This window comes from Lissotriton vulgaris, chromosome 6 (genome assembly GCF_964263255.1).
Source record: "Lissotriton vulgaris chromosome 6, aLisVul1.2, whole genome shotgun sequence".
NCBI classification, from domain to species: domain Eukaryota; kingdom Metazoa; phylum Chordata; class Amphibia; order Caudata; family Salamandridae; genus Lissotriton; species Lissotriton vulgaris.
The window spans coordinates 409,647,258-409,669,026 of record NC_141694.1 but is presented as its reverse complement, the minus strand read 5'-3'; the positions used below and the strand labels follow the sequence as shown (position 1 = coordinate 409,669,026).

The following is a 21,769-nucleotide window of genomic DNA, read 5'->3' as shown; positions in this document are numbered from 1 at the left end:
AGCTACCACTAAATAGCCTTGCAAACATGTATTGTTTGAACAGTAAACATTTGATCAAACAAGCAAAACATTTAGGCCAGTTTACAGCAGATCACAAGCAATGTTCAGAACTCAAAAACAGTTATTTAAAAGACTCATGCACTCATATGAAACAAGATTATTTGGATTTACTGCTAAATCCAGCACTGAAAAAAAGATTCTTACGGTTCCTTCTTCTCTACATCTCATTTGAATTATTCGAGGGTTTATGGAATAAAACAGAACATGTGTCCCTTTTTCGTCTTTTCTCTGTGAGCAAAGAAACTATTTAACATGTTCTACACATGTGTCCTACATTTTTGACATTCAGAAAATATACTTAAAACCGTTCTCCAGATCTTATGGAACGCAACCAAATGTAGTTTTGAGTGGAAAACAACTGGGTGTGTGATTAAGTATATGGCTATAAGAGAAGAGCATTTTAAACAATGCATCCAACTCCTTCATGACCACCTAGGATTCTTTTTGCACTCTATATCTTCACTGGTTAACACAAACAATACCAAACTCACAATGACTGTAGAGCCTGAAATAGACAAATGGGACACAAGGGTGACCAAAGTACAGAAAAGCTGCTTTTTTCAGTATATTTAGAACATTGAAAGCTTGGATCGTTTTAAGAAGATTGGATTTTTTTTCACATCTACAAGTGACATCGATACGTGACGTTCTATGGTTCTCGGGTTTCTTATGATCATCTTTAGAAGTTGTTGTGTATGGTTTTAATTGGTATGAATTATTATAAATGATTTCCAGAAATCTAAACAATGAATTATTATTACTTTCACAAACTTGCTAACATTAGCTAATGTGACCCACAAACTACTTCTGAAAATTAAGATAAATTTAACACTTAATACTGCTGTTGGAATATTGTAATAACGTCCAAATAAGAGAAGTAACAGCTCCCTACCACACAAATTCGTGCAAAGTGGCCCTTTACTTTAAATTGAAACCTGAAATAGCACTGCTATGAAGGCTCTGGTAGAGAGCCACTAATGTGAATAACTGGATTCAGATCCAGTCACTCATTGCTATAAAGTAGCAAAAGCTGTTAACAAAAGCAGTTACATCATAAAGGAATTTCAGTCAGCTCTAGCTGGGTTCTCTAAGCACCTGTCAGTGCAGCTCTGGAAACCAGGGAGCACATATTCTGGAGGAAAGGGCATAGAGTGGTGATGGTGGGTGACAGGAGGCCAGATTTATTTTTCTTCCATCTTGGACATGCCACAGGGGCCATGTTTCATATTTCTCCCCCATTCCTCCTCTGCCCATTTGTAGCGGTTGAAAACTGGGGCAGGTGATTATAAGGGCCATACATAAAATACAATTACAGATGGTTAAAAAGTGAATTACCGGGATATTTTTTACCTCCGAGTTCTGAGTGACATCATAGAAAACACGAGCTTCACTTGTTGTCTAATTGATGACTGTCGGAACCCCTTGGTGAAAAACTTCCTTGAAGCTAACTATATTATATCTGTACAACTTTATAAGGAGAACAACTCTAAGCAGTTGGTTTCTACAACTCGAGTGCACTGATCTGTTGTAGCAGCCCTCGATCCAGGGCTTTTTAAAAAGAAGTTGGATTCTACATGTTTTGCTTATTCAGACCACATTATGACTAAGTTCAGGCCATACACACGTTCCACTAGATCATGTTAGTTAATAAATATTTAAATTATCCAACTTACCTTCCTTCTTAGCAAATGCTTGACTATCAGCAATTACTTTTGGTAGCTCGGGATTGTAACGAGTTCCTTCTGGAAAAATCACAAGATACATCTGTAGGATAAAAGATACCCCCCGCCTCAGTTATTTTGATTGATCTGGACAATTATTATTTAAAATGATTACTTTTGTCTCTTGCACGTGGCAAAAAGTGTCTTTAATCATAGCTGTGCTATGTGACATCAAAAGACATTTGAAGAGGACAAGTGGGTGTCTAATAGCAATGTCTGAAAATACATTATTATGCTAACAACAGATTTTGGCAATAGTTTGAATCTAGATCCATACATTTTAATTCAGTCCCATTCACATGAAGGTTTGGAACGTTTTATAAAGCTTTTCTTAAAAATAGAGAGCTCCATGACAAACATTTACAATTGTACCTTCAGTTTTCTTTTTGAATAAAACATTCTTAATGATTTCTTAAAATGAAGGATATATGCCACATGTATCAAGTATGACACATGAGCTTTACAAGCATCAGAAAAAGGATTAAGCTTAAAGCGGTTCCATTGGAACAAACTTCTTGCAAACATTATGTCCAATATGCATAACTTAACAGTTACATGTTTAGTTTAGGATTACATGCAGCTGCCACAGGGCTCATACGCTGGCAATTTATTTACGTTTTATCTACGTACCATGTACGTGCACTTTATTGCTTTTAGTCTCTCCATAATGTTGCCCCGAGGGGGGACTGTAAATTGGGTTTAACAGAAGAAGCACCACAATAGGAAGCATCTTCCTCCTTATTTTATAATGTGTTCGTATGTTTTTATTGTACTATGTTGTATTGATTGCTTTATCGCTGATCTGTCGAACAGCACGCTTTACTCTGGTTGCATTTAGGTACTAGGATGGATTATTTTATATATTTATCTGCAATACGCTGTTGTATGAACTGTTCATTTTATATCTCTTTTTATTCAAAATGGTGTTTTTATAGCTTTTACGACATGAGCTGTCGAAAGAAAGCTTATACAACAACATCAAAACTTAACACTACGATAAGTAAAACGAAAGAAGGAGAAACAAAAACACCCGATTTATAAATTTTTTATTAGACTGTCAACACACTGAACATTTTGAACCAAGTCTAAAAGCACCATCACAAACTTTTTATGTTGTGGGAAAATACCTTTATGGAACAAAGCTTTTGATTAATTTTGAAAGACAATCCTGCAGCAGTACAGAGCTGTGTGCCTACAACCACATTTGGCCGGCAGCATGGAATTTATATACGAATCCAAGATATACAGCTTCCATGCCTACAAACTGGAGGCTGGCAGCAATATCTAGATTGCATAAGTACATCTATCTACAAGAAAAACAAACAATGGCAACACATGGGGGGGAAAAACAGACACCCCCACCCCAAAACAAAACAAAAGATAGGGGATTCTGCACGGATGATGAATATGGTCTTTGTGATAACGTGTACTCCCATCTAACAGGCCAAGCTTAGGCTTGGTCTTGTTACCTACGGGATGCCATCACCTCCTGTGCCCCAGGAATCAAATGCATTATTTGGAGATATTTGGGGCATGTTACCTCCCTAACATCTTTAGATAACAGTTGTATGAAAGGGGCCCATAGGTCTGCGTAAGTCTCGCCATTGTGGTCATGGGCAAGTGAAAGGTGTTCCCTGGCAAGAGTCAGCCACATTTATGTAGCCAGGCTGTGTGGTCCGGCACAGTCGTCGAGCCCCAGTGCTCCAGAATCGCCTGCAGTGCTGCCAGTAATGCCAATGCTATTTGCCTGCCCCTCAATGAGCGCAGAGGTAAAGTCAAAGCGTTAGAAAGCCTTAGTAGTGTGTATGCCAGCAAGCATGGGATCTCCGTTTCAAAAGCTGTATCTATATAGTTCATTACCCCCTCCCAGAAGCGCCCCAGTCTCCGGCAATGCCAGAGTAAATGCACCAGAGAGCCGGCAAGTCCACAGCCTCTCCAACATTTCTCAGTGTGTTTTTTGACCCAACAAGGGATGCGAGCCGGTGTGGGGTACCAATGGGAAGAGACCTTGTAAGCGGATTCTACTCCTGCGGTATTATGGGCTGTGTGGTGTACCCTGTGGTGGATGATTGCCCATTCCTTGTCCGTTAGGGTCCTTCCCAGCTCCTCTTCCCAACTCAATTGGCCCTTCCTGCACCCCCTCTCTGCCTGGCGGTCAGCATATTGTACAGTTTTGTTATCAAGTGTTTATCGTCTTTTTTGCTTATTAGCCATTTCTCAAAAGGGGTTAGTAGCCGCAAGGCCTGCGACATGTAGGGCGGTGAAGTGACCCAGTGTCACAGTTGTAGATAGTAGAACTCATCGGATTTGGGCAGATCGTAATCCAAGTGCAATTGTGCAAAGGGAATTATGCCATCCTAGTCGAACAGCGAGCCCACCAGTTTGCAGCCCGCCTCCCTCTATTTCTGGAAAATGTCTGATTTACAGCCTGGAGGAAAGTCCGGGTTTTCCACTTTTGGAGTCAGCGTTGAGGGAAATGTCCTCAGGCCCCTCCTTAGTGGTACGGCGTCTCAGACTTTTAGCGTTGCCGCAGTAATTGGTGAAGAGTAGACACCAAGCCCTTGTTTTACTCAGTAGCCAGGCCTCCCTCCATATTGTATTTATTTATTTTAAACGTTTTATATAGCGCTGGCTAGACCCGGAGGTATCAGAGCGCTTTACATGAGCATCAGATCATAGTTACAGGTTACACAGTTATTAGAGCATGGCAACATAGTTACTTGTAAGGTCGAGATAAAACAATAAGAACAAGTACGTAAGGGGAAAAGCAGGCAAGGGGAAAAAGACGAGGAGGGTGACAGACACAGCATGGAATGAGGAGGGGAAGGGCGACGGGGACACAAACCGGTTGACAAGTCAAAGCAATGTCCAAAGTCCAGTAAGCTGTGATCCCAGGGGAAGTGGTATCACTTCTCTATCTCTGTTGCGGGAGGTTCCCTTTACACAGTGGACTCTCTTAGAGGGGTCTCTGAGACTCCAAGGCCTACACACTGGATCATTCCCCAAAAGGGGAGAGGGAGTGCTTTGGCAAGGGGTGCCAAACCATACCTCAGCTGTGAGTCCCTCCCTTGGCGCAGTGGACTCTCTCAGCGGGTTTGCCGAGACTCCAGAGTATAAATATTGAATCTTTCCCCAACAAGGGGAGAAGGAGTGCTTAGTCAAAGGGCACAAAGGACAGGGGGCTAGGCAGACTAGCAGTCAGGGGTGTGGAATTCCTATAGCCTGACGCTCGGGACATATAGTTTGGGGTCAAGGGCAACAAGTTTTCATATGTATTTTGTCCCTGGGATAAGTAGGCCCAACTCTCTGCAGTACACACCCTTTGGCTGCTAGTTTACAGTACCACACTATGGATCAGAGTAAGGCATCGCCTGCAGTTAAGGTAATATTTGTCTCCAAGAGTTATTTCTGTTAAAACTTGTATTTATGGTTTATTAATTGAAAGCCTTTATTATTAGGGTAAGCGTTCCAAGTAAATGTTGTAAGCTCGGACCACACTACTGACAGTGGTTCCAGTATAAAAATGTGTACACACGTTTTCAAAGTTTAGCAATATGAGGCTATGTATAATGCTCCCAGAATGCTATCTGATTAGATGCAAATATTTGCAGAAGCTTGAAAGCAAGATTGAGGATTCTTTGCTTTCAAAGTAGAATGTTCACAAAAAAATGCAAAAACATTTCGCTAAACTAAAAATTTCAGGTACCATTTCTTTGCAGCATCACTTAGTAACATGTGTTGATGCATGCTGGTATTTCCCAAAAATATTCATAATGGAAAATCAGTGTTACCAGTTTTAATAAGATTATGGAAAACATACAAATAAACATGCAGTTGTAAAACCAGTATGTCTGAAATTGTTAGTCAGCCTTTAGGTTTTTTCAATGTGTGACTTGTTTTGGCATGGTTTTTGTAAAACCTTTTTGGTGTGGGTGCTGCCGGGCTCTCACCATTATAACAAACATTGGCCAAGCAAAAATTGTTTTTGGTCTCAAAAAGCATACATTGCCACAGTAGTTCCTGACACTGAACAAAATGACAGTGTGTTGATATGCTGCTTGTGAAAGAAACAGAATGTTGTCACTCACAGTGAAGCTAGCCGATAGAGAGAGAGACAGAATTTTAATAAACACAAAAGGCCATTGTTAACGCCAGACCTAATTAGGGTCCTAATTACTAAATAAAGTCTCAAAAGTGCACTCATGGCCTTGCATTAACTGCAGGTGTAAGGTTTTGTGTATTCACAAGACTTTCCAGAAGTAGGCCAAGAAATAGTACTCTTAGAAAATATTTGTGAACTGCATTTTAGCATGAGCAATATGCAAGTGTAGATTTGCTCATGTGAAAAACTGAGTGCTTGCAAATTCACTTTCCCTTCTAAAACCTTTTTTCCAAAGCCTGGAAGAAGTTTTATGTCCATTGTAGATATTTTATGTCCATTGTAGATATATTGTAGACAAGTAGATATTTTATTAAATTCCACACCCCTGTAGCAGGCAAGGTGAGAGATTCAGGGGAGAGGGGATAGGAGCTAGGGAAGTAGACAAAGAGAGAAAGAGTACTAAATGGGTACAAATTTAAATTAATTAGTTATTATATAGCGCTCACTAGACCGGAAGGAAACCAAGCGCTTTGCATGAGAAATAATGTTGCAATTTACATCAGCTAAAAATTACATAAGTATCAAGAAAAGTATTTAAATAGCATAGGGGACAAGGTGAATGGTACAAGGAAGGGTAAGGGGATAGGGTACAGGGGTAGGAGGAAGATAGGACGTAGAGACGAGGGGAAAATCTGCCTATGGTCTGGCTGGGTAGGTGATGGCAGGAGGGACGAGTCAACAACCCCACAACCCATCTCCTCCAGGAGATGGGTTCTCTGGTAGCTCCACTGGGAGTCAGCCAAATCGCTTGGTCTCTACAGTCTGGGTTAAGTTCCACAGGTTCCAAGTCCTGATGTGTAAGGAGGTTAGGGGATAGGTTCAAGGTCTGATCAATGTCCCAGGGAAGTAAAACAACGTGGAGGGGACCACTATGGAGGCCATCTTGGGGTCAGGCAGGGGGCTGTACTGTACATTGGTGGCCATCTAAGGTCAGGCGTCTTGCAGTAAAGAGTAAATTTCCAGGACAGTGGCTTCCAGAGAATAACAAATCCAGCGTGCACACACCATCACACGCACAGACATGCACAAGCACATACAAATGTGGGCCCACACTCTCATATGCGCACATACGCACACACACAAGCACATAGACAGAGACATCCAAAAACACAAGTACATATAAAATCCCATGCTCTAGTACAAAAACACCCAAGTACATGCACACGCAAACACCATCACATGCACAGACATACACAAGCACACACAAATGCGCTCACACTCTTACACGCACAGACGCACACACAAGCACACATACAGAAACAACTAAAAACACGAGCACACATACAATCACAAGCTCCAGAACAAAAATACCCAAGGATGTACACACAGGTACATGCAAACACACACACACCATCACACGCACAGACATGCACAAGCACACACAAATGTACGCACACACTCATATGCGAACAGAGGGCGCACACAAGCACGCATACAAAAGCATCCACACACACAAGCACACATACAATCCCATGCTCTAGTACAAAAACACTCAAGTACATGCACACACCATCACACACACAGACATAAGCACACATACAGAAACATCTGCGCGCACCAACACTAGCACACATAGAATTACATGCCCTGAGGAAGCTCCCTATGAGGGAGAAAAACACGTTGGCTGATCTATTTTTGACACAAATTATGAGCTTTTCTACGAACTTTTGAAAAATAAAGAAGAACTATTTTCATAAATTTTTGCTTGTTTGGACTTTGTTTTTGTGCACCCCCATCAGTATCTAAAAACACATAGAATTACATGCTCTAGTACAAAAACACCCAAGTACATGTCCACACCATCTCACGCAAGGCCATGCACAAGCACACAATCCCTGTGGGTCACTTGTCCACGTCGCTGGCTTGACTCTGGGCCTATTCACAAGCGTGATGGCACCAGGGTAGTGCAACCCCCCTCCCCCCCCCTTTGCGGGTGTCAATGTGGGTTCCAGGGACGTTTGTGTTGGGCCCCTCTATCAGTACACCCTTTGCTCAGGAGCCAGTCTGTTATTGGCTAGTGTCTATATAATGGTGCTGAAAAATGATGAATGACAGCGGGTCGTAACCCGGTATAGTTCTTGTCTTGTCCACACCGGTACTATAGGTTCGCTCAAGCCACTGCTTGGTCCATAAAGGACCCATTTTTTTCAGAGAGCTGACGTTTCCACTCAACAATATACCGGAGGTGTGAGGCGTGGAGATATCCATGCACCAGCAGAGGCCCACCCCTCCATCTCGATTGAGCAGCGTCATTTGGGACATGGGTAATCACGCCTTCTTCCTTCCCCAGATAAATTTATTGATGGCCAGCTGCAGAGCAAGCATTGCTTTCGGGGACAAGGGGGGTCTGCAAAGTATACAGAATCCGCGACAGCACCGTCATCTTCACCGCTATGCGCCCGAACCAAGACAGCTTAAGCTTTGACCACCCATCCAGATCCCTTGCCGTTTGGTCCACCAGCGCCTAATAATTCAGTCCCAGCATTTGTGATAGCATAGGAGCCAGAAGGATGCCCAAGCAGGTTATGGGCTGTATAGCCCAATGCAATGGGAACCTCTCATGTAGAAGCTCCACATGTACTTGATGGGAGGACAGGTTAAGAACCTGGGATTTGCTCAGGTTTACTTTAAATCCTGTGACCTCCCCAAAGGTCTAAAGATTGGTCAAGAGAGCGGGCAAAGACATGAAAGGCTCTGAGAGGGATAGGATCACATCATCTGTATAGAGGCTTATCTTGTGGGTATCGCCTCCGATTCGAAGTTCCTGTATTTGCAGATGGTCTTGGATCCGTTGGGCAAAGGCCTTCATATGTAGGGCAAAGGCCTTCATATGTAGGGCAAAGAGGAGGGGAGAAAGCAGGCACCCCTGCCTCGTGCCACTCGCGATCGAAAAAGTTGTTGAAGACCCCCCATTCAAGAATGCCCAAGGAGATCAATAGATACATCGGATCCATTTTATAAAGCGCTCTCCAAAGCCAAAGCCTCGTAGGGTGTTAAACGGGTAACTCCACCAAACCCTAGTGAACGCCTTCTTCGCATCCACTGACAGAAATAGGGCTTCTTTACGGGATCTATGTACGCTATCCATTTTATGCAATAGCTGTTTCTAGTTATCGCCTCCCTGGCTTGTGGGGATGAAGCCTGTTTGATCCGGGTCAATCAGGCCTGCCATCAGTGGGTTCAGACGGGCTGCTAGTATACCAGTGAAGAGTTTTGCATCTAGGTTAAGCAGTGAGATGGGGCGGTAGGAGCTGCCTAGGCTAGGATCTTTGTGGGGTTTGAGAATTACCGAAATTGTTGTGTCAGCCAGGGAGTCAGTGTTCGCCCCGTTCGCCAGGAAGGACTTGAAAAGTTGCTTCAGTATCGGCGTTATCTCCAAGCAAAATGTTTTATAGAACAGGGCGGGAAACCATGCCGGGCCAGGAGCCTTGTTCAATTTCAGCCGAGCAATGGCAGAGTAGTGAATATTCCGCCCTATCTAGGTCAAGGAGCTTTAGGAGAAGCTGTTTCCTCTCCAAGTCTCTCCAAACCCTTAGAGCACATGTACGCTTATGTATGGCCTCTAGCTCACTCACCTCCTGCTCAATGTTCTGCCGTGTTTCCCATCGCCTCCTATTCTCCGCAGAGGAGACTGCTACAAGCTCCCCCCTCATTACCAGTTTAAGCGCCTCCCAAATCGCCGTTAGCAACGCATCCCCCTTGCCATTGTGTTGTAGGTAGTCTGTGCGTATTCCCTGAACCGTGCTAGGTGATTGTAGCAGGCCCTCCCACTGGCGCCACCGTTTATGCGCGTGGGTGTTCGCATCTGACAATGGTAATTGTGATCAGTGTATGGTCCGACAAGGATTGCGGCGCTATAGCAGCTTCTTGTACCCTAGGCAGCAATGCAGTGGAAACTAAAAAGTGGTCAAGGCACGCGCAAGATTTGAGAGCCGCAGAGTAGTGTGTGTAATCCCATAACTCTGTGTGACGTTGCCGCCAAATATCGTGTAGCCTATTGTCTGTGAGCCATTGCTTACCTTCCAGGGAGATTGCCCTCGCCTGCGCGAGCCTCTGGCAAGAGCCCTCCCTAACGTAATCCATAACCATATTGAGGTTGCCTCCCACCTGAATCGCAGCATTCAGCGATGCCTATCCCTCAGAGAGGTGTCGAATAAAAAAGAGCTCTTGGTGTGTGTTTGGCGAGTAGATATTGATCAGCGTGAAAAGGGTGGAACCACATTGTAGCCTAAGTGCCAGAATCCTTCCCTTTACCTGGTAAAGAGTAGAGAGGACCTTCCCTTCGAATTTTGCCCCCAGCAGAATGGCCACTCAATTTTTCAGGGCAGTGCTTGAGGACCAGTATAGGTGGGGAAATCGGTGGGAGCGCATGCGGGCTGTGTCCCTGGACAACAGGTGGGTCTCCTGCAACATACAGATATTCCCTTCAGAGTGCTTCAAAAGGGAGAGAATGGCGGAGCGTTTTACCGGGTGATTGGGGCCCGTACATTGAGGCTTAAAACCTTGAGATCCCTACCCATGCGGTGCAGATAGTGGTAAGGAAAGCAGGGGGTGGCCTCAGGGTAGAGTGGGCGAGAGGGGGTGTGACAGTGTGTGAAGGAGTGACCGTCGAATGCAGGTTCCTTAAGATCGGTGCAGGGTACCCCAGAAAAAATAAACCCCAAATACATGAATAGAAACGCTCTCATCTAACAGGAGAGAAGGAGAGCAAGAGTTCACTAATGACAAATGTTCGTCCAGTAGGTGTGAATGAAGGGGCAAGAGCCCAAGGCCCTCGACAAGGTGAGCAAAGGGAGTCCTCAACTCCGCCACAATGTAGCGTTCAGCATGCATTCATTGAGATGGGGGGCGAGTGGACTGGGTTAGTGGTCAGTGATGAGATAACCACTTCTCTCTCTTTTGCGATGGTTGCTGTGTCCAGTTTGTGGGCGGAGGGAGGCCTTCCCACTTTCAGCCAGTGGAACTGTTTGCGTTGGGTTCCCTCAGGGGGCTTGTGCTGTAGCTCTGGTGAAGCGGACTCCTCCATGCCCAGGAATTCTCAAGCTTCTTGAAGCGATCGGATCTGCCTCAGCTTGCCCTAGTAGTGGAAAAGGATGCAGAACGGGTGTCCCCAAGAATAGGCAATTCCCTTTTCTCTCAGATGCAGCGTAATCTGACGAAATTCCCTTCTTTTAAACAAGGTGGTGGTTGCCAAGTCCTGAAGGAGCGTTGGAGAATGACCAAGGAATTTTAAAGGATGTGCGTTTCTCGCCCTCTTGATGATAAGCTCCTTCAGCTGGAAGTTGTGCACACACACCGAGATGTCATGAGGCTGGCCGCCCCCTCCGCGGAAGCCCTTCTTGGTGGGCCTTGTCGATCTGGATCTCAGCTGTGTGGTCCGGTCCCAGCACCGGATGGAAGCGGGCCGAAATGAACTCCCTGATGTCCTCTTCTTCAGCTCCAGATTTTACTCCTCGAATGCGCACATTGTTGCGGTGAGAGCCGTTTTCATGGTCCTCTGTGTGTCCCTGGAGCATAACGTGCTGCTCCTTGAGCCTGAGGATCTCCTGCTGCAACATTTCTATCTCCTCATCACATACGTTTTTGTGTTCCTCAAAGTCGCCACACAATCGCCAATCTCGTCAACATCCCTTTTGACTTCCTTAAGGTCGGCCGCAAGTTGTCCCTTCATTGCTGGGGCATCGGCCCCCTCCTGGCCCATGGGGGATCCCTCTTCATCTTGGCCTACAGGGGCGGTGACTTCCTGTGGGGGCCGCTTCAGAAGCATTTCCTTGACGGAGCGTTCTTTTTTAAGCCTGGCTCTCAACATCATGCGCGCTCTGGCACTGCCGGTTTGGCGTCGGTACCAGGACCTTATATTTCAGGTGCCGAAGACCCACTAGCTCCCGTCCAGACTGCAGGGACCAGGGGCGGGAATCACCTTCCGATGCTAGGCCAGGCAGATGACCCTCAGGGCCCTCTTCTCAAAACCGTTGGCCTCGCTCCGGCTGGCCCCCCAGGCCAGCCTCACCCGATCCACAGTCCGCCCTCCACTCAGCCTAAACAAGGCCCCAGTGCTGGCAGGGAGAATTGACCGTCCGGCAGGGGTCTGAGGCCACGTGGACAGTTGTGCAATGTAGGGTTGATCTTGTGACAGGGCCGCCACAGCTCACTCCATTGACCAAGCTTAGTTTTCGCCCCTGCCTCTTAGAGCGCTGCCAGTAGGTTGTCTGCACTGTGTGCTATAGGGGACCTGGCTCTGGGGGCGCTCTGTAATTTCCCCCACGACTCGCACTCACCGGCAGGCCGTTGTGGACATCAGGCAGTCCTCATTGGCCATGGGGCCGGCAGCGGAGCCATGGGTCCTCCCAGTGCTTGTTATTGTAGCCTGGGCTATTTACGCTGGAGCTCCGGCTCTGTTGGGCCAAAGGGTCAATCTCCTGGCCTCAACATCTGCAATGTGGCGTAGGGAGAACCGCTCCCGGGAGCCCGCAGGGTACTCCGCCCTCCACTCCCAAGGTCTCCGGTAGGTCCCTGCCGCAACCACAGCACCTTCAAAGCTGCTCAACGCCCGTATCTGGCCCTCCCTAGCTATGACGCCTCCGCCTCCAGCCATACAGCTACGATCAGTGGGCACCAGGCCTCCCACCAATGGCCGCGCTCCCTCCTGGGCTTCACTCACTCCGGCCGACCTCACTTTCCAGAGCGGACTTCAGCATGCGGAGAAGGGGAGGAGGGTCAAGGCACAGCACCAATAGCCGCAGCAGCCCTGGCTGGCATGCCAGTCGCCGCCCCCCAAGCCTCACGTTGCAGCAGGTCGCAGCTCTCCCTTCTCCATCAGGATACACAGCAGAGGATCTTGGGCTCTTCGCACCCCCAGTGAGTCCGGGTGAGTTCCGGGGCCCAGACCTCATCCCTCTCGCCAGAGATGAGGGTGTAGAGCGGGCAATTACAAGGCGATTAAAGTGGCGGAGCCAGAGAGACCGCAAGACACGTATCATCTGGCCGCCATTTTGGCCACACCAAGGGACAATACCTTTAGATGGTACTTAAACGAACAGCTTAAAACAAACAAAATACATGCAGTGCTAATGATGTACACTTCTATCAGAGCTAATTTGCAGGTGTCAGGAGTTAAGAAATGGCCCTCCATTATGCTGTGTGAACAAAGAAGCTCAAAGTTCAGCTGCAAGTGACAAGGTTACAAACATGGGGATCTCAGGACTACCATGCCGATAATGTGTATTCATAGTAGTTTAGATGTTAGAAGCTTAGCATCCCTCTGCACTGAAAATAACATCTCTTGGTGTTCGTCAAATCCCCACTGTCAAACAGGTTATGTGCCCTTCTCTAAGAACAAACTCATACCCACCATGCATGAATGGCCAACTATATGAACTCTTCTAATTTCTCATGATCATGTTTATGGCTAGAACCAACAACAGCTCTAAAGGAGTGCATCATTCTTACATTTGTGCCTACGGTAACATCTAGCATATTTAACTCAATGTTCTTACCCTTAATCTCGCTGATTTTCCTTGAAATGTAGTCTGGCAAGCCATTAATTCAGATGGGCAATTCCAAAATCTGCCACAAGAAGGCAAACTCGCCCAATGCAGTCTAGAGACTATCCATTCTACTTTATGTAAGGTGTCTCCAAACTTAACCCGTAAAATTTCATATTGAGTAATTTGTTTTGGATCATTAGACTTTTACAGACTTGCACTCAATTTGCACCAGTTTTAACTGATACACCTTCTCATTTATAATGCACAACATCTGGTGCAATGCTGATGTGATTTGTAGTGGAGAATTAACCTCGAGTTTCAATATATTTTATACAATTGTGGTTAGAAAAGCAATCATTTAATCTCATTAGTTCACTGCTGGTTGAAGATCTGCATTACAACAGTAAAAGGTTTTTGACTCCATTGTAAACAAACGGAGTGCTTGCAGACTGTGATCTATGGTAAAGGCCTGTTTACTGTGCTATTGGAAAACATCCTTTTCAAAAACAGACTCGAAAACAGACCTTGCATAAACCTATCCACACAAAAGTCCACCTGCACTTAAACTGTCAACCACATATCCCAAAATATAAGCATAGATCATCCACAAATATAGTGTGCAAACATTAATTTTTCCTTGATGTGGTGCATCCCGTTCCCAAGAGAAATCAGATCATGTGGCATGATAGACACATAAATTCTTTTAGCACACAATTACATTATTTCCTACTAAAATCTGCTTAGCTTCGTGTCCATGCCTCACATACCCATGTTATTTTTTTTTATGCTAATCCAAATCCCTTTGCTTTTTCAGGTAACATATATATATTACTTAGGGTAAATATTACCTGTGTTATAAATACCTTTATACCTTTGTTAGGCTACACTTTTTTTCATAGGTCGTTTTGAACGATTTTATGAATGCACTGATAGCGTGCGTCCATTACACCCAAGTCTCTTTGAAGAGAGTTGAAGTAATGGGAGCGAGTATGGTCCAAACATCTGGCATATGACGTTGACTTTTATGTTCAAATTATTTTTTTCATTTTAAAAAATGTTTGCGTTCGGTATTCCGGTGGAGCTTTATAAGATAAAGCCTGACGCAATCGCCCCGCCCTTACGGGATATGTTCCTGGAGGCGCGGGATGTGGGTACACTTCCCCTGGACCAGAGATTGGCCACCATCGTGGTCATTCATAAGGAAGGGAAGTCCAGAGACCTGTGTCTATCGTATCGCCCCATTTCTCTGCTGAATGCTGAGCCTAAGATCCTGGCTAAATTGCTGGCCAACCGACTGGTTGGCGCGATTAGCGACTTGGTTCATCCGGATCAGTCGGGCTTTATTCCTCATCGCAACACCGCCCTTAACCTTAGGAGACGCCATGGGGCTCTGGCGAGGATCCGTATGCTCCGGGAGCCGGCCGTTTTGGCGTCTTTGAATGCCACGATGGCCTTTGACTCCCTTGAGTGGAACTATTTGTGGGCGGTGCTGACGAAGTTCGGATTTGGTCCGGAATTTATAGATGGGTCAAACTTCTGTATGCCAGTCCACTTGCCAACGTTACGGTCAATGGCCGCGTGTCTGCATCCTTCGTTCTCCGCAGGGGCACCAGGCAGGGTTGCCCCCTGTTGCCCTTGTTGTTTGCGTTGGCACTTGAGCCTTTGGCTGCGTGGCTGCCATTTCATCCGGACATCAACGGGATACGGTGGTCTCCCAGATTTGAGGACCGTGTGTCTTTATACGCGGATGACATCTTGCTTTACCTCACCTCTCCATGCAAGTCCCTTATCGTGGTGTGCGACGTGCTGCATACCTTCGGTAGGTATTCAGGCCTGGTCATCAACTGGTCGAAATCACACTTATACGTTTTGAGAGGTGAGGTTCCGCGGCTCCCGAGGGGTTGCAACATACAGGTCGCGAGGCAGGGGTTCAAATATTTGGGCATCTATATTTCAGCCGATGCCAAGACACGTTATGCGAACAACTTGCTTCCCCCTCTTGCACGCCTACGGCGGGATGTAAAGGGGTGGCGGAAGCTGCCGCTTTCCCTGCTCGGACGTGCGGCGTTGTTCAAAATGATGTCCCTGCCCAGATTCCTGTATGCGCTTCAGAATACCCAGGACCCGGTCCCATCCGGGTACTTCAGAGAGGTCGAGGGCTTACAGCGGGCCCTTCTCTGGGATGGCAGACCACGCATTGCTATCACTAAACTTACGCTTCCGTGGTACGACGGAGGTATTGCATTGCCTGACATCCGGAGGTATTATTGGGCTTCCCAACTAGCCGCCCTCAATCATGGTTTCTACGGTCCAGCTGAAAGTCCGGGGTACGCCATGGATCGGTGGCTCCTTGACGATGGGAAATATTACAGGGCGTTATACTCGAGATCTCTGGATGGCAGAATGACGGGTCCGACTAGGACAGCGGTACACATATGGAGGGCTGTCACAAAGGCGCAGGGATGGAAAGGAAGACTCACGATGGCCACCCCACTTTACGACTCGGACCTACTGGGCAAATTGTGGCACACCAAGGGGTTTGATCGATGGGACCTGATTGGTATTTCCAAAGTTGAAGATATGATGGTCAAGGGTGAAATAAAATCCTTCGCTGCTTTGCAAACAGAGTTTCAGCTGGGAGCGACAGAATTTTTTTAGGTACGCCCAACTGCGGCACGCCCTTTCGGCAGTGTTGCCAGAGGGTGAGAAGGTCCCTGAGTCATCCCCGCTGGAAGATAGGGTGCTGGACGGTCATATGCCGGACAGTGCCATCTCGTTGGTTTATAAAAAACTGATCAATGTCCGCACTGACCTCCTTCTGGGTGTGAGAGAGCAATGGGTTCGTGATGGTGTTGAGTTGGATGACGAAGATTGGCAGTATGCGGTGTCATCCCCCAAGGAGGTAGCGATCCCGGCCAGACTACGCCTGGACCAGCTGAAAATTTTACATAGGGTGTATGTGACCGGTCCTCGGCTGATACATATGGGCCATTCGATCGATGGACTCTGTAGGCGTGGTTGTGGTGCATTGGACACTTTCATGCACATCATTTGGGAGTGTCACGCGGTCGCTTCCTATTGGAGGAGTGTCCACGCGGTGATGAGTGAGATGACTGGAGTTGACTTGCAGGCCGAGGCCCGGCGCTGCCTGCTGAATGTGTGGGGCCCCACCGACTACAACAGTGCGCAAACCCAATGGGTCACCTTGGGAAACATGGTGGCAAAGCGTGACACCGCTCAGAAGTGGGGCGCGGCGTCGCCTCCCTCTGTGGAATTGTGGAAGACCAATATGGATTGGTGTATGTTTCGTGAGAAAACAGTGTATGTGGCCCGGGGTAAACCCAAGAAGTGGCATAAGGTTTGGGGAGCCTGGAATGAATATAGGGGTGATATCTGTCTCCCACCCGACACTGCGCCCTTGGAGGAACGACTATCCCCGTAGCCTGTGGTTCCAACCCAAATGTTACTACATTGCACATCCTGCACTTTTTCCCCCACTATCGTCCATTTTGCACTGTTCATACGTGTACTTTTCGGGTTCATTGACCCAACCTTCCCCTGACCTGGGTATTGTCGCAATTGTTTCTTTTGCCTTGCCTTTTAGCACTGGTTCTGGTGCTCTTTTTATTGTGTTCTATTTCATGTTTTCTTATTTTATAACATAAAACTAAACCTGGTACGATTTCACATTATGTACTGTGTGCACCGGCCGTTCTACCTTTACTATGCTGCCTAGCCTCTGGGATGTAAGGCTAAATAGCTGTGTACTTTGATTTGTAAATAAAGGTTTTTCCCAAAAAAAAAATGTTTGCGTTAGGATCTAACAGTTACTTAAAATGTGAAGATAGATTTTAACTAAAATTGTATTGTTGTGTGTTAGGATTTCTCAATTAGTCTTGTACACGCTAACTCTTAAATAACAATGGTATATATGCATTTCATTATTTTGCAATAATGTACAATTGTTTGTCCTCCTGCAAAAGGGTATTTATCAGGGCCGGACTTAGACCCTAAACGGCCCTGGCAAAGTGCCTGGCCGGCCCCCTGGGGGTGCGACCAAGCTTTTTGCCGGGCCGGTTTCGGACGATTTTGTTACAGGGCCGATTTTGCAGCTATGCTGCAAAACGGCCATGTAACAAAAACGGCCACCAGGGCCCAAACCCCCACCCTTGCGGCGCACCGGGGGATTGCACGGTGCCCGCAACGGCCAGTCCGGGCCTGGTATTTATAGCCCCCAGTTCAGAGTCCGAGTCAGCAGCAGCACTTTCAGCAGATGGCCTCCTTTTATGGTGTTTGCCAAACAACACAGGGAAAGGGGGGGGGGTGAAGCCATAGGAGTCATATTTCAGTTAAACATTGCATGTTCTCATTTAAAGTGGACACAGGGTAATACAGTTACATTTATTTTGAGACTGCAAAACAACGCAGTAAACGGTGGCAGTCCATGAACTCAGATAGAGCAAGGTTCAAGCACTGTTCAAACAATTATGCTTCTAAATTCAGGGCATAGTTTTCAGAGCGAGGTGTGTTAAATCTTTCATCTTGTGTTTAGCATAACTTGTCCCTGACGCTAACTTCAGGCAGTTCAATACTATGCAGTCTCAAACAAAATGTTATAGTGCTGTTCACTTGTATCAAGGCACTTTCTTTCTGTTTGCCCGTTAAAAAGTCTTGGAATGTGTCCATAAATGTTTCTATGGGCAAGCATGTATTCCTGAATCCGTCTACATGACCCACTGTATAGTAATTGTATGGCTATTCAATCCCTGGTGGCACATCACTCAGGATAATATACTGCATCGATAAACACTTATAAGGTCCCAAAGGCCAGTGCACTCAAAACTAAACATCATAGGTTAAAGAGATTGTCATTTACAATGCCAACAGCCCTAACTCTTGCAAATGTGAGAAATATTGCATTGCAAATGTTTGTTTAAAATTTGCCACAGGTAGGCAGCGGTACCCCACTGTCTTACATACTTTTCTTTTTTAATGTTCACAAATGGGATGAGTTCCCAAGGGAACACCTTCCCTTTTGGGAATGGCTTACCATCCCAACTTCGGAGTCAGTCCATTTTCTATGTTTTGTGATACTGATGTTGGTCAAAATGATTCGGTATTTGGAAGGGAGCCCCTACAAGATGCCCCTTCCAAATACCTAATCAGTATGGGGTTGCAGTCCCATTTTAGGAGTCAGTAAAAGTGTACAGACTCTTAAAATTGGATCAGTATATTAAAAATAGCATGATTGTGGTCGCAAACTACGAATCAAAATGTTTACAAATATACAAATCCTTTGTTCAACTGGCCCCTGATTCACAGGTTCCGGTTTTCATTTTCCCATTGACACTTTACTCGCAGTACCATTAATTGGAGGAATGTCAAGGACATGATGCTCTGCTCCCAAGGGGAGGCTTTGAGGCACCACTGGAGTAATCAAAGTATATCTGCTGATTCACTCATGACAGCTGTAGGAAATTGGTTTGTTAGTTGAGAGGGGTGGAGCAATACTTAAATAATAAACACAATCCTTGTCAGTTTGAACCACAAAAAGTCACTAAATTAACCTGTGCTTAACCCTCTTGTGCCTTGGCACAAAAGCGTTCATGCTTAACTTTAGCGGCAATGTGTAAACTATTTATGCATCCCACAAACAGTAATACAATGAAAACAACACAAGAAAAATCACAGCAATTTAGAAAAAATAGAGAGTATGTTCATTAATAACAAGACACCAAAATGAATTAAATCCAATCAAAAGAACCAGAGTTACGTGTTTAAGTTTTTAGTGAAAAACTGAGCCAACTGTGGGCAACTGATCGCGGGAGATCAGGACAAAGTTACAAGTTAAGGCCGAACGATACGGAGTGCTGGTCAGCTATAGTCACCAGGTTCACCCCAGGGAAAAGTTACTTTCGAACTGAAAATAAATTACGAAGATTTTATGGGGAAGGTAGAGGCCTCAGCAAGACCAAGCAGCAGGCTGTAGCCAAGAGGAAGTTGTCAACGGTGGACGAAGTATCAGCGAAGCAGTCGACGATGGTGTGAAAAGCTTAAAGCAGGAAAAGCTAAATATTAAGGCAGAGGAGGTTGTCGTCGATTGGGTGCTGATCACCATCAAGCCTGGTGAAGACTTCTAACTTTGTATTTAGAAGTTTTTCTGGAGCTCAAAATATCCCAGTGGGACGAAGCTACAGCCAAAGAGGGCTCCACAAGGTAAACCGTAGCTGAGAGTTCCAGCAGAAAGAGATTTGAGCTGCTGAGAAGAAAAAAGTAGGAGTTGTGGCAAAGTAAATCCCATCAGCGATGTACCTTTGATGGATCAGAGTGAAGGTATGTCACGGTCTGTCTCCTGTCCTCCTGTTCTCTCTGCTGTAAAATGTTCTACGTCTCAGGTTTTGGTAGGAGGAGAACACTTCAAAACCTCATCATAAATATTACTTAGTGTAAATATTACCTCAGTAAAAATTACCTTCATAACTTTGTTAGGCTCACTTTTTTCATAGGTTGTTTTAAACTGTTTTATTCATGCACTGATAACGCGCGCCATACCGCCCAAGTCTCTTTGAAGAGAGTTGAAGTGACGGGAGCGTGTATCGTCCAAACATCTGGCATAGAACGCTGACTTTATTTTAATTTTTTTTTCATTTAAAAAAAAAACTTTGCGTTAGGATCTAACAGTTACTTAAAATGTGAAGATAGTTTTTAACTAAAATTGTATTGTTGGGGGGTGGCTTAGGAACCAAACATGGCGGACGCGTCTCTTTAGAACTCTGCAGTTAGCTCCTGTAAAGGGCCAGAATCCTGCATTATCCTGGACCCCAGCCACAATTCTTGGGAGCTCCGTGCTGCGGTCCCTGCTGCGCTGCTGCACGTTGAGTTTGGCGACGGCAGAGAGCCGGGAACACCGTGACCGGGCTCCCGTTTGGTTGAGGCGTGTACAACGACGGAGAGCAGAGCTGTTGAGTCCGCTGACGCAGTGCATCCCCCTCGTCCGGGGGCGGGCATTGCGAGGCAGATGGATCCGGTGCTGTTCCTGTCCTGAGGAGCTGAGGCATCGCCCCACACTGACCGAGCTGGGGTGCGGAGGGCTGGGATAAAGGGCGCAACGCCATTGAGGCGCCCCTCCCCCATCTTCATCGCTACAGACGCCGGTGGGCCTGAGCTGTGGACCTGGCGAGCCTCGACTTGTACCCTATCATGGCTGCTGCTTGTGCGCTGAGGAAACTGTTGATTTGTTAACAGCTGCGGGCCCCTTGCCTGCAACCATCGGCCTGTTGAGGCGCCGCAGGCCTGGAATAGACATCACTGGTCTCCTGCTGGGGACCCCCTGACTGAGAACGCTGTTGATGTGGGGGAGGGGCCGCCGGGAATCCTATGGTGAGTCAGCGGGCACCCACCGTGCTTATGGCCCGTGACGGGCGGCGCCTGGAGTGTCTGCTGCATGGTGAGGGCTTGACCTGGAGACAAAGGACCCGGTGAGTGCTTGGTTCGCGGCGCAGGTGGGTGGTCAGCCGGTGCCCTTGGTGACTGGCCCCCTCCTTGTGCCCGGAGCTGACCTGGACACCCAAGCAGCTCAGGTGTCTTGCCCTTCACACAGAGGAGTCGCCACAGCCTGAATCCGGTGTGGGCACAGGTCATTGTTTGCTGGGTCCCAGCAGACGCCGAGGGGATTCCCTGCTGTCGAGCCTGGTGTGGGAACTGTTCCTGGCTATCGGCTGCTGTGCAGAGCTGCTTCCCTCGGTGCTGACCCTTGGGGAACCGACCAGGTGAGAGCTTCCCCGACTAGGTTCCCCGGATTGCCATGGGCAAGGATCGGCAGGGAGCATCGGCCCCCAAGCAGCATACAATGGACCGCTACACCACCACAAACCCTCTCGGGGGGAGAATCCGCGGAGGGCCTGTCCTCGGACAAGGCGACGCTGCTGGAGGCGAATAATCAATCACCGACTGCTTTTGAGGCCCAGATTGGAGCCGTGGGGTCGGAGGCATCGTTTCTCCGCCAAGATCTGTGGAAAGCAGTCAACCGCATCACTGAGGCGGAGATCATTCTACTGTGGAGGACTTCGTATCTGTACTCCAGCAAAAGGTGGACAGACTGACTAAGCAGACGCAGGACCTGGCGGTCTAGGTCGAAGATGCGGAAGGGCGGGCCCGCCCCAATAACATACGTGTGGTAGGCTTCCCGGAGGGCTGCGAGGGCTCATCTATGGACACTTTCATCTCAGAGTGGCTCAAGATGCTGCTGGCCCCGGAAGACATGTCCCCCTGCTTCGTCGTTAAGAGGGCCCGCCGCGCTTTGACCAAGAAGCTGCCGCCGGGGGAGCGTCCGAGACCTG

General features: G+C 46.9%; 1 protein-coding gene across 1 annotated transcript in view; it reads right to left on the bottom strand.

Moving 5' to 3' along the window:
* Positions 1-21,769, bottom strand: part of LOC147707391 (1-acyl-sn-glycerol-3-phosphate acyltransferase epsilon-like) — a 396,055-nt gene that overhangs the window by 146,600 nt on the left and 227,686 nt on the right. The window contains exon 5 of the mRNA XM_086926419.1: positions 1,734-1,824. Coding sequence (XP_086782545.1) covers positions 1,734-1,824 — 91 coding nt within the window. The remainder of the gene's footprint in view (positions 1-1,733; positions 1,825-21,769) is intronic.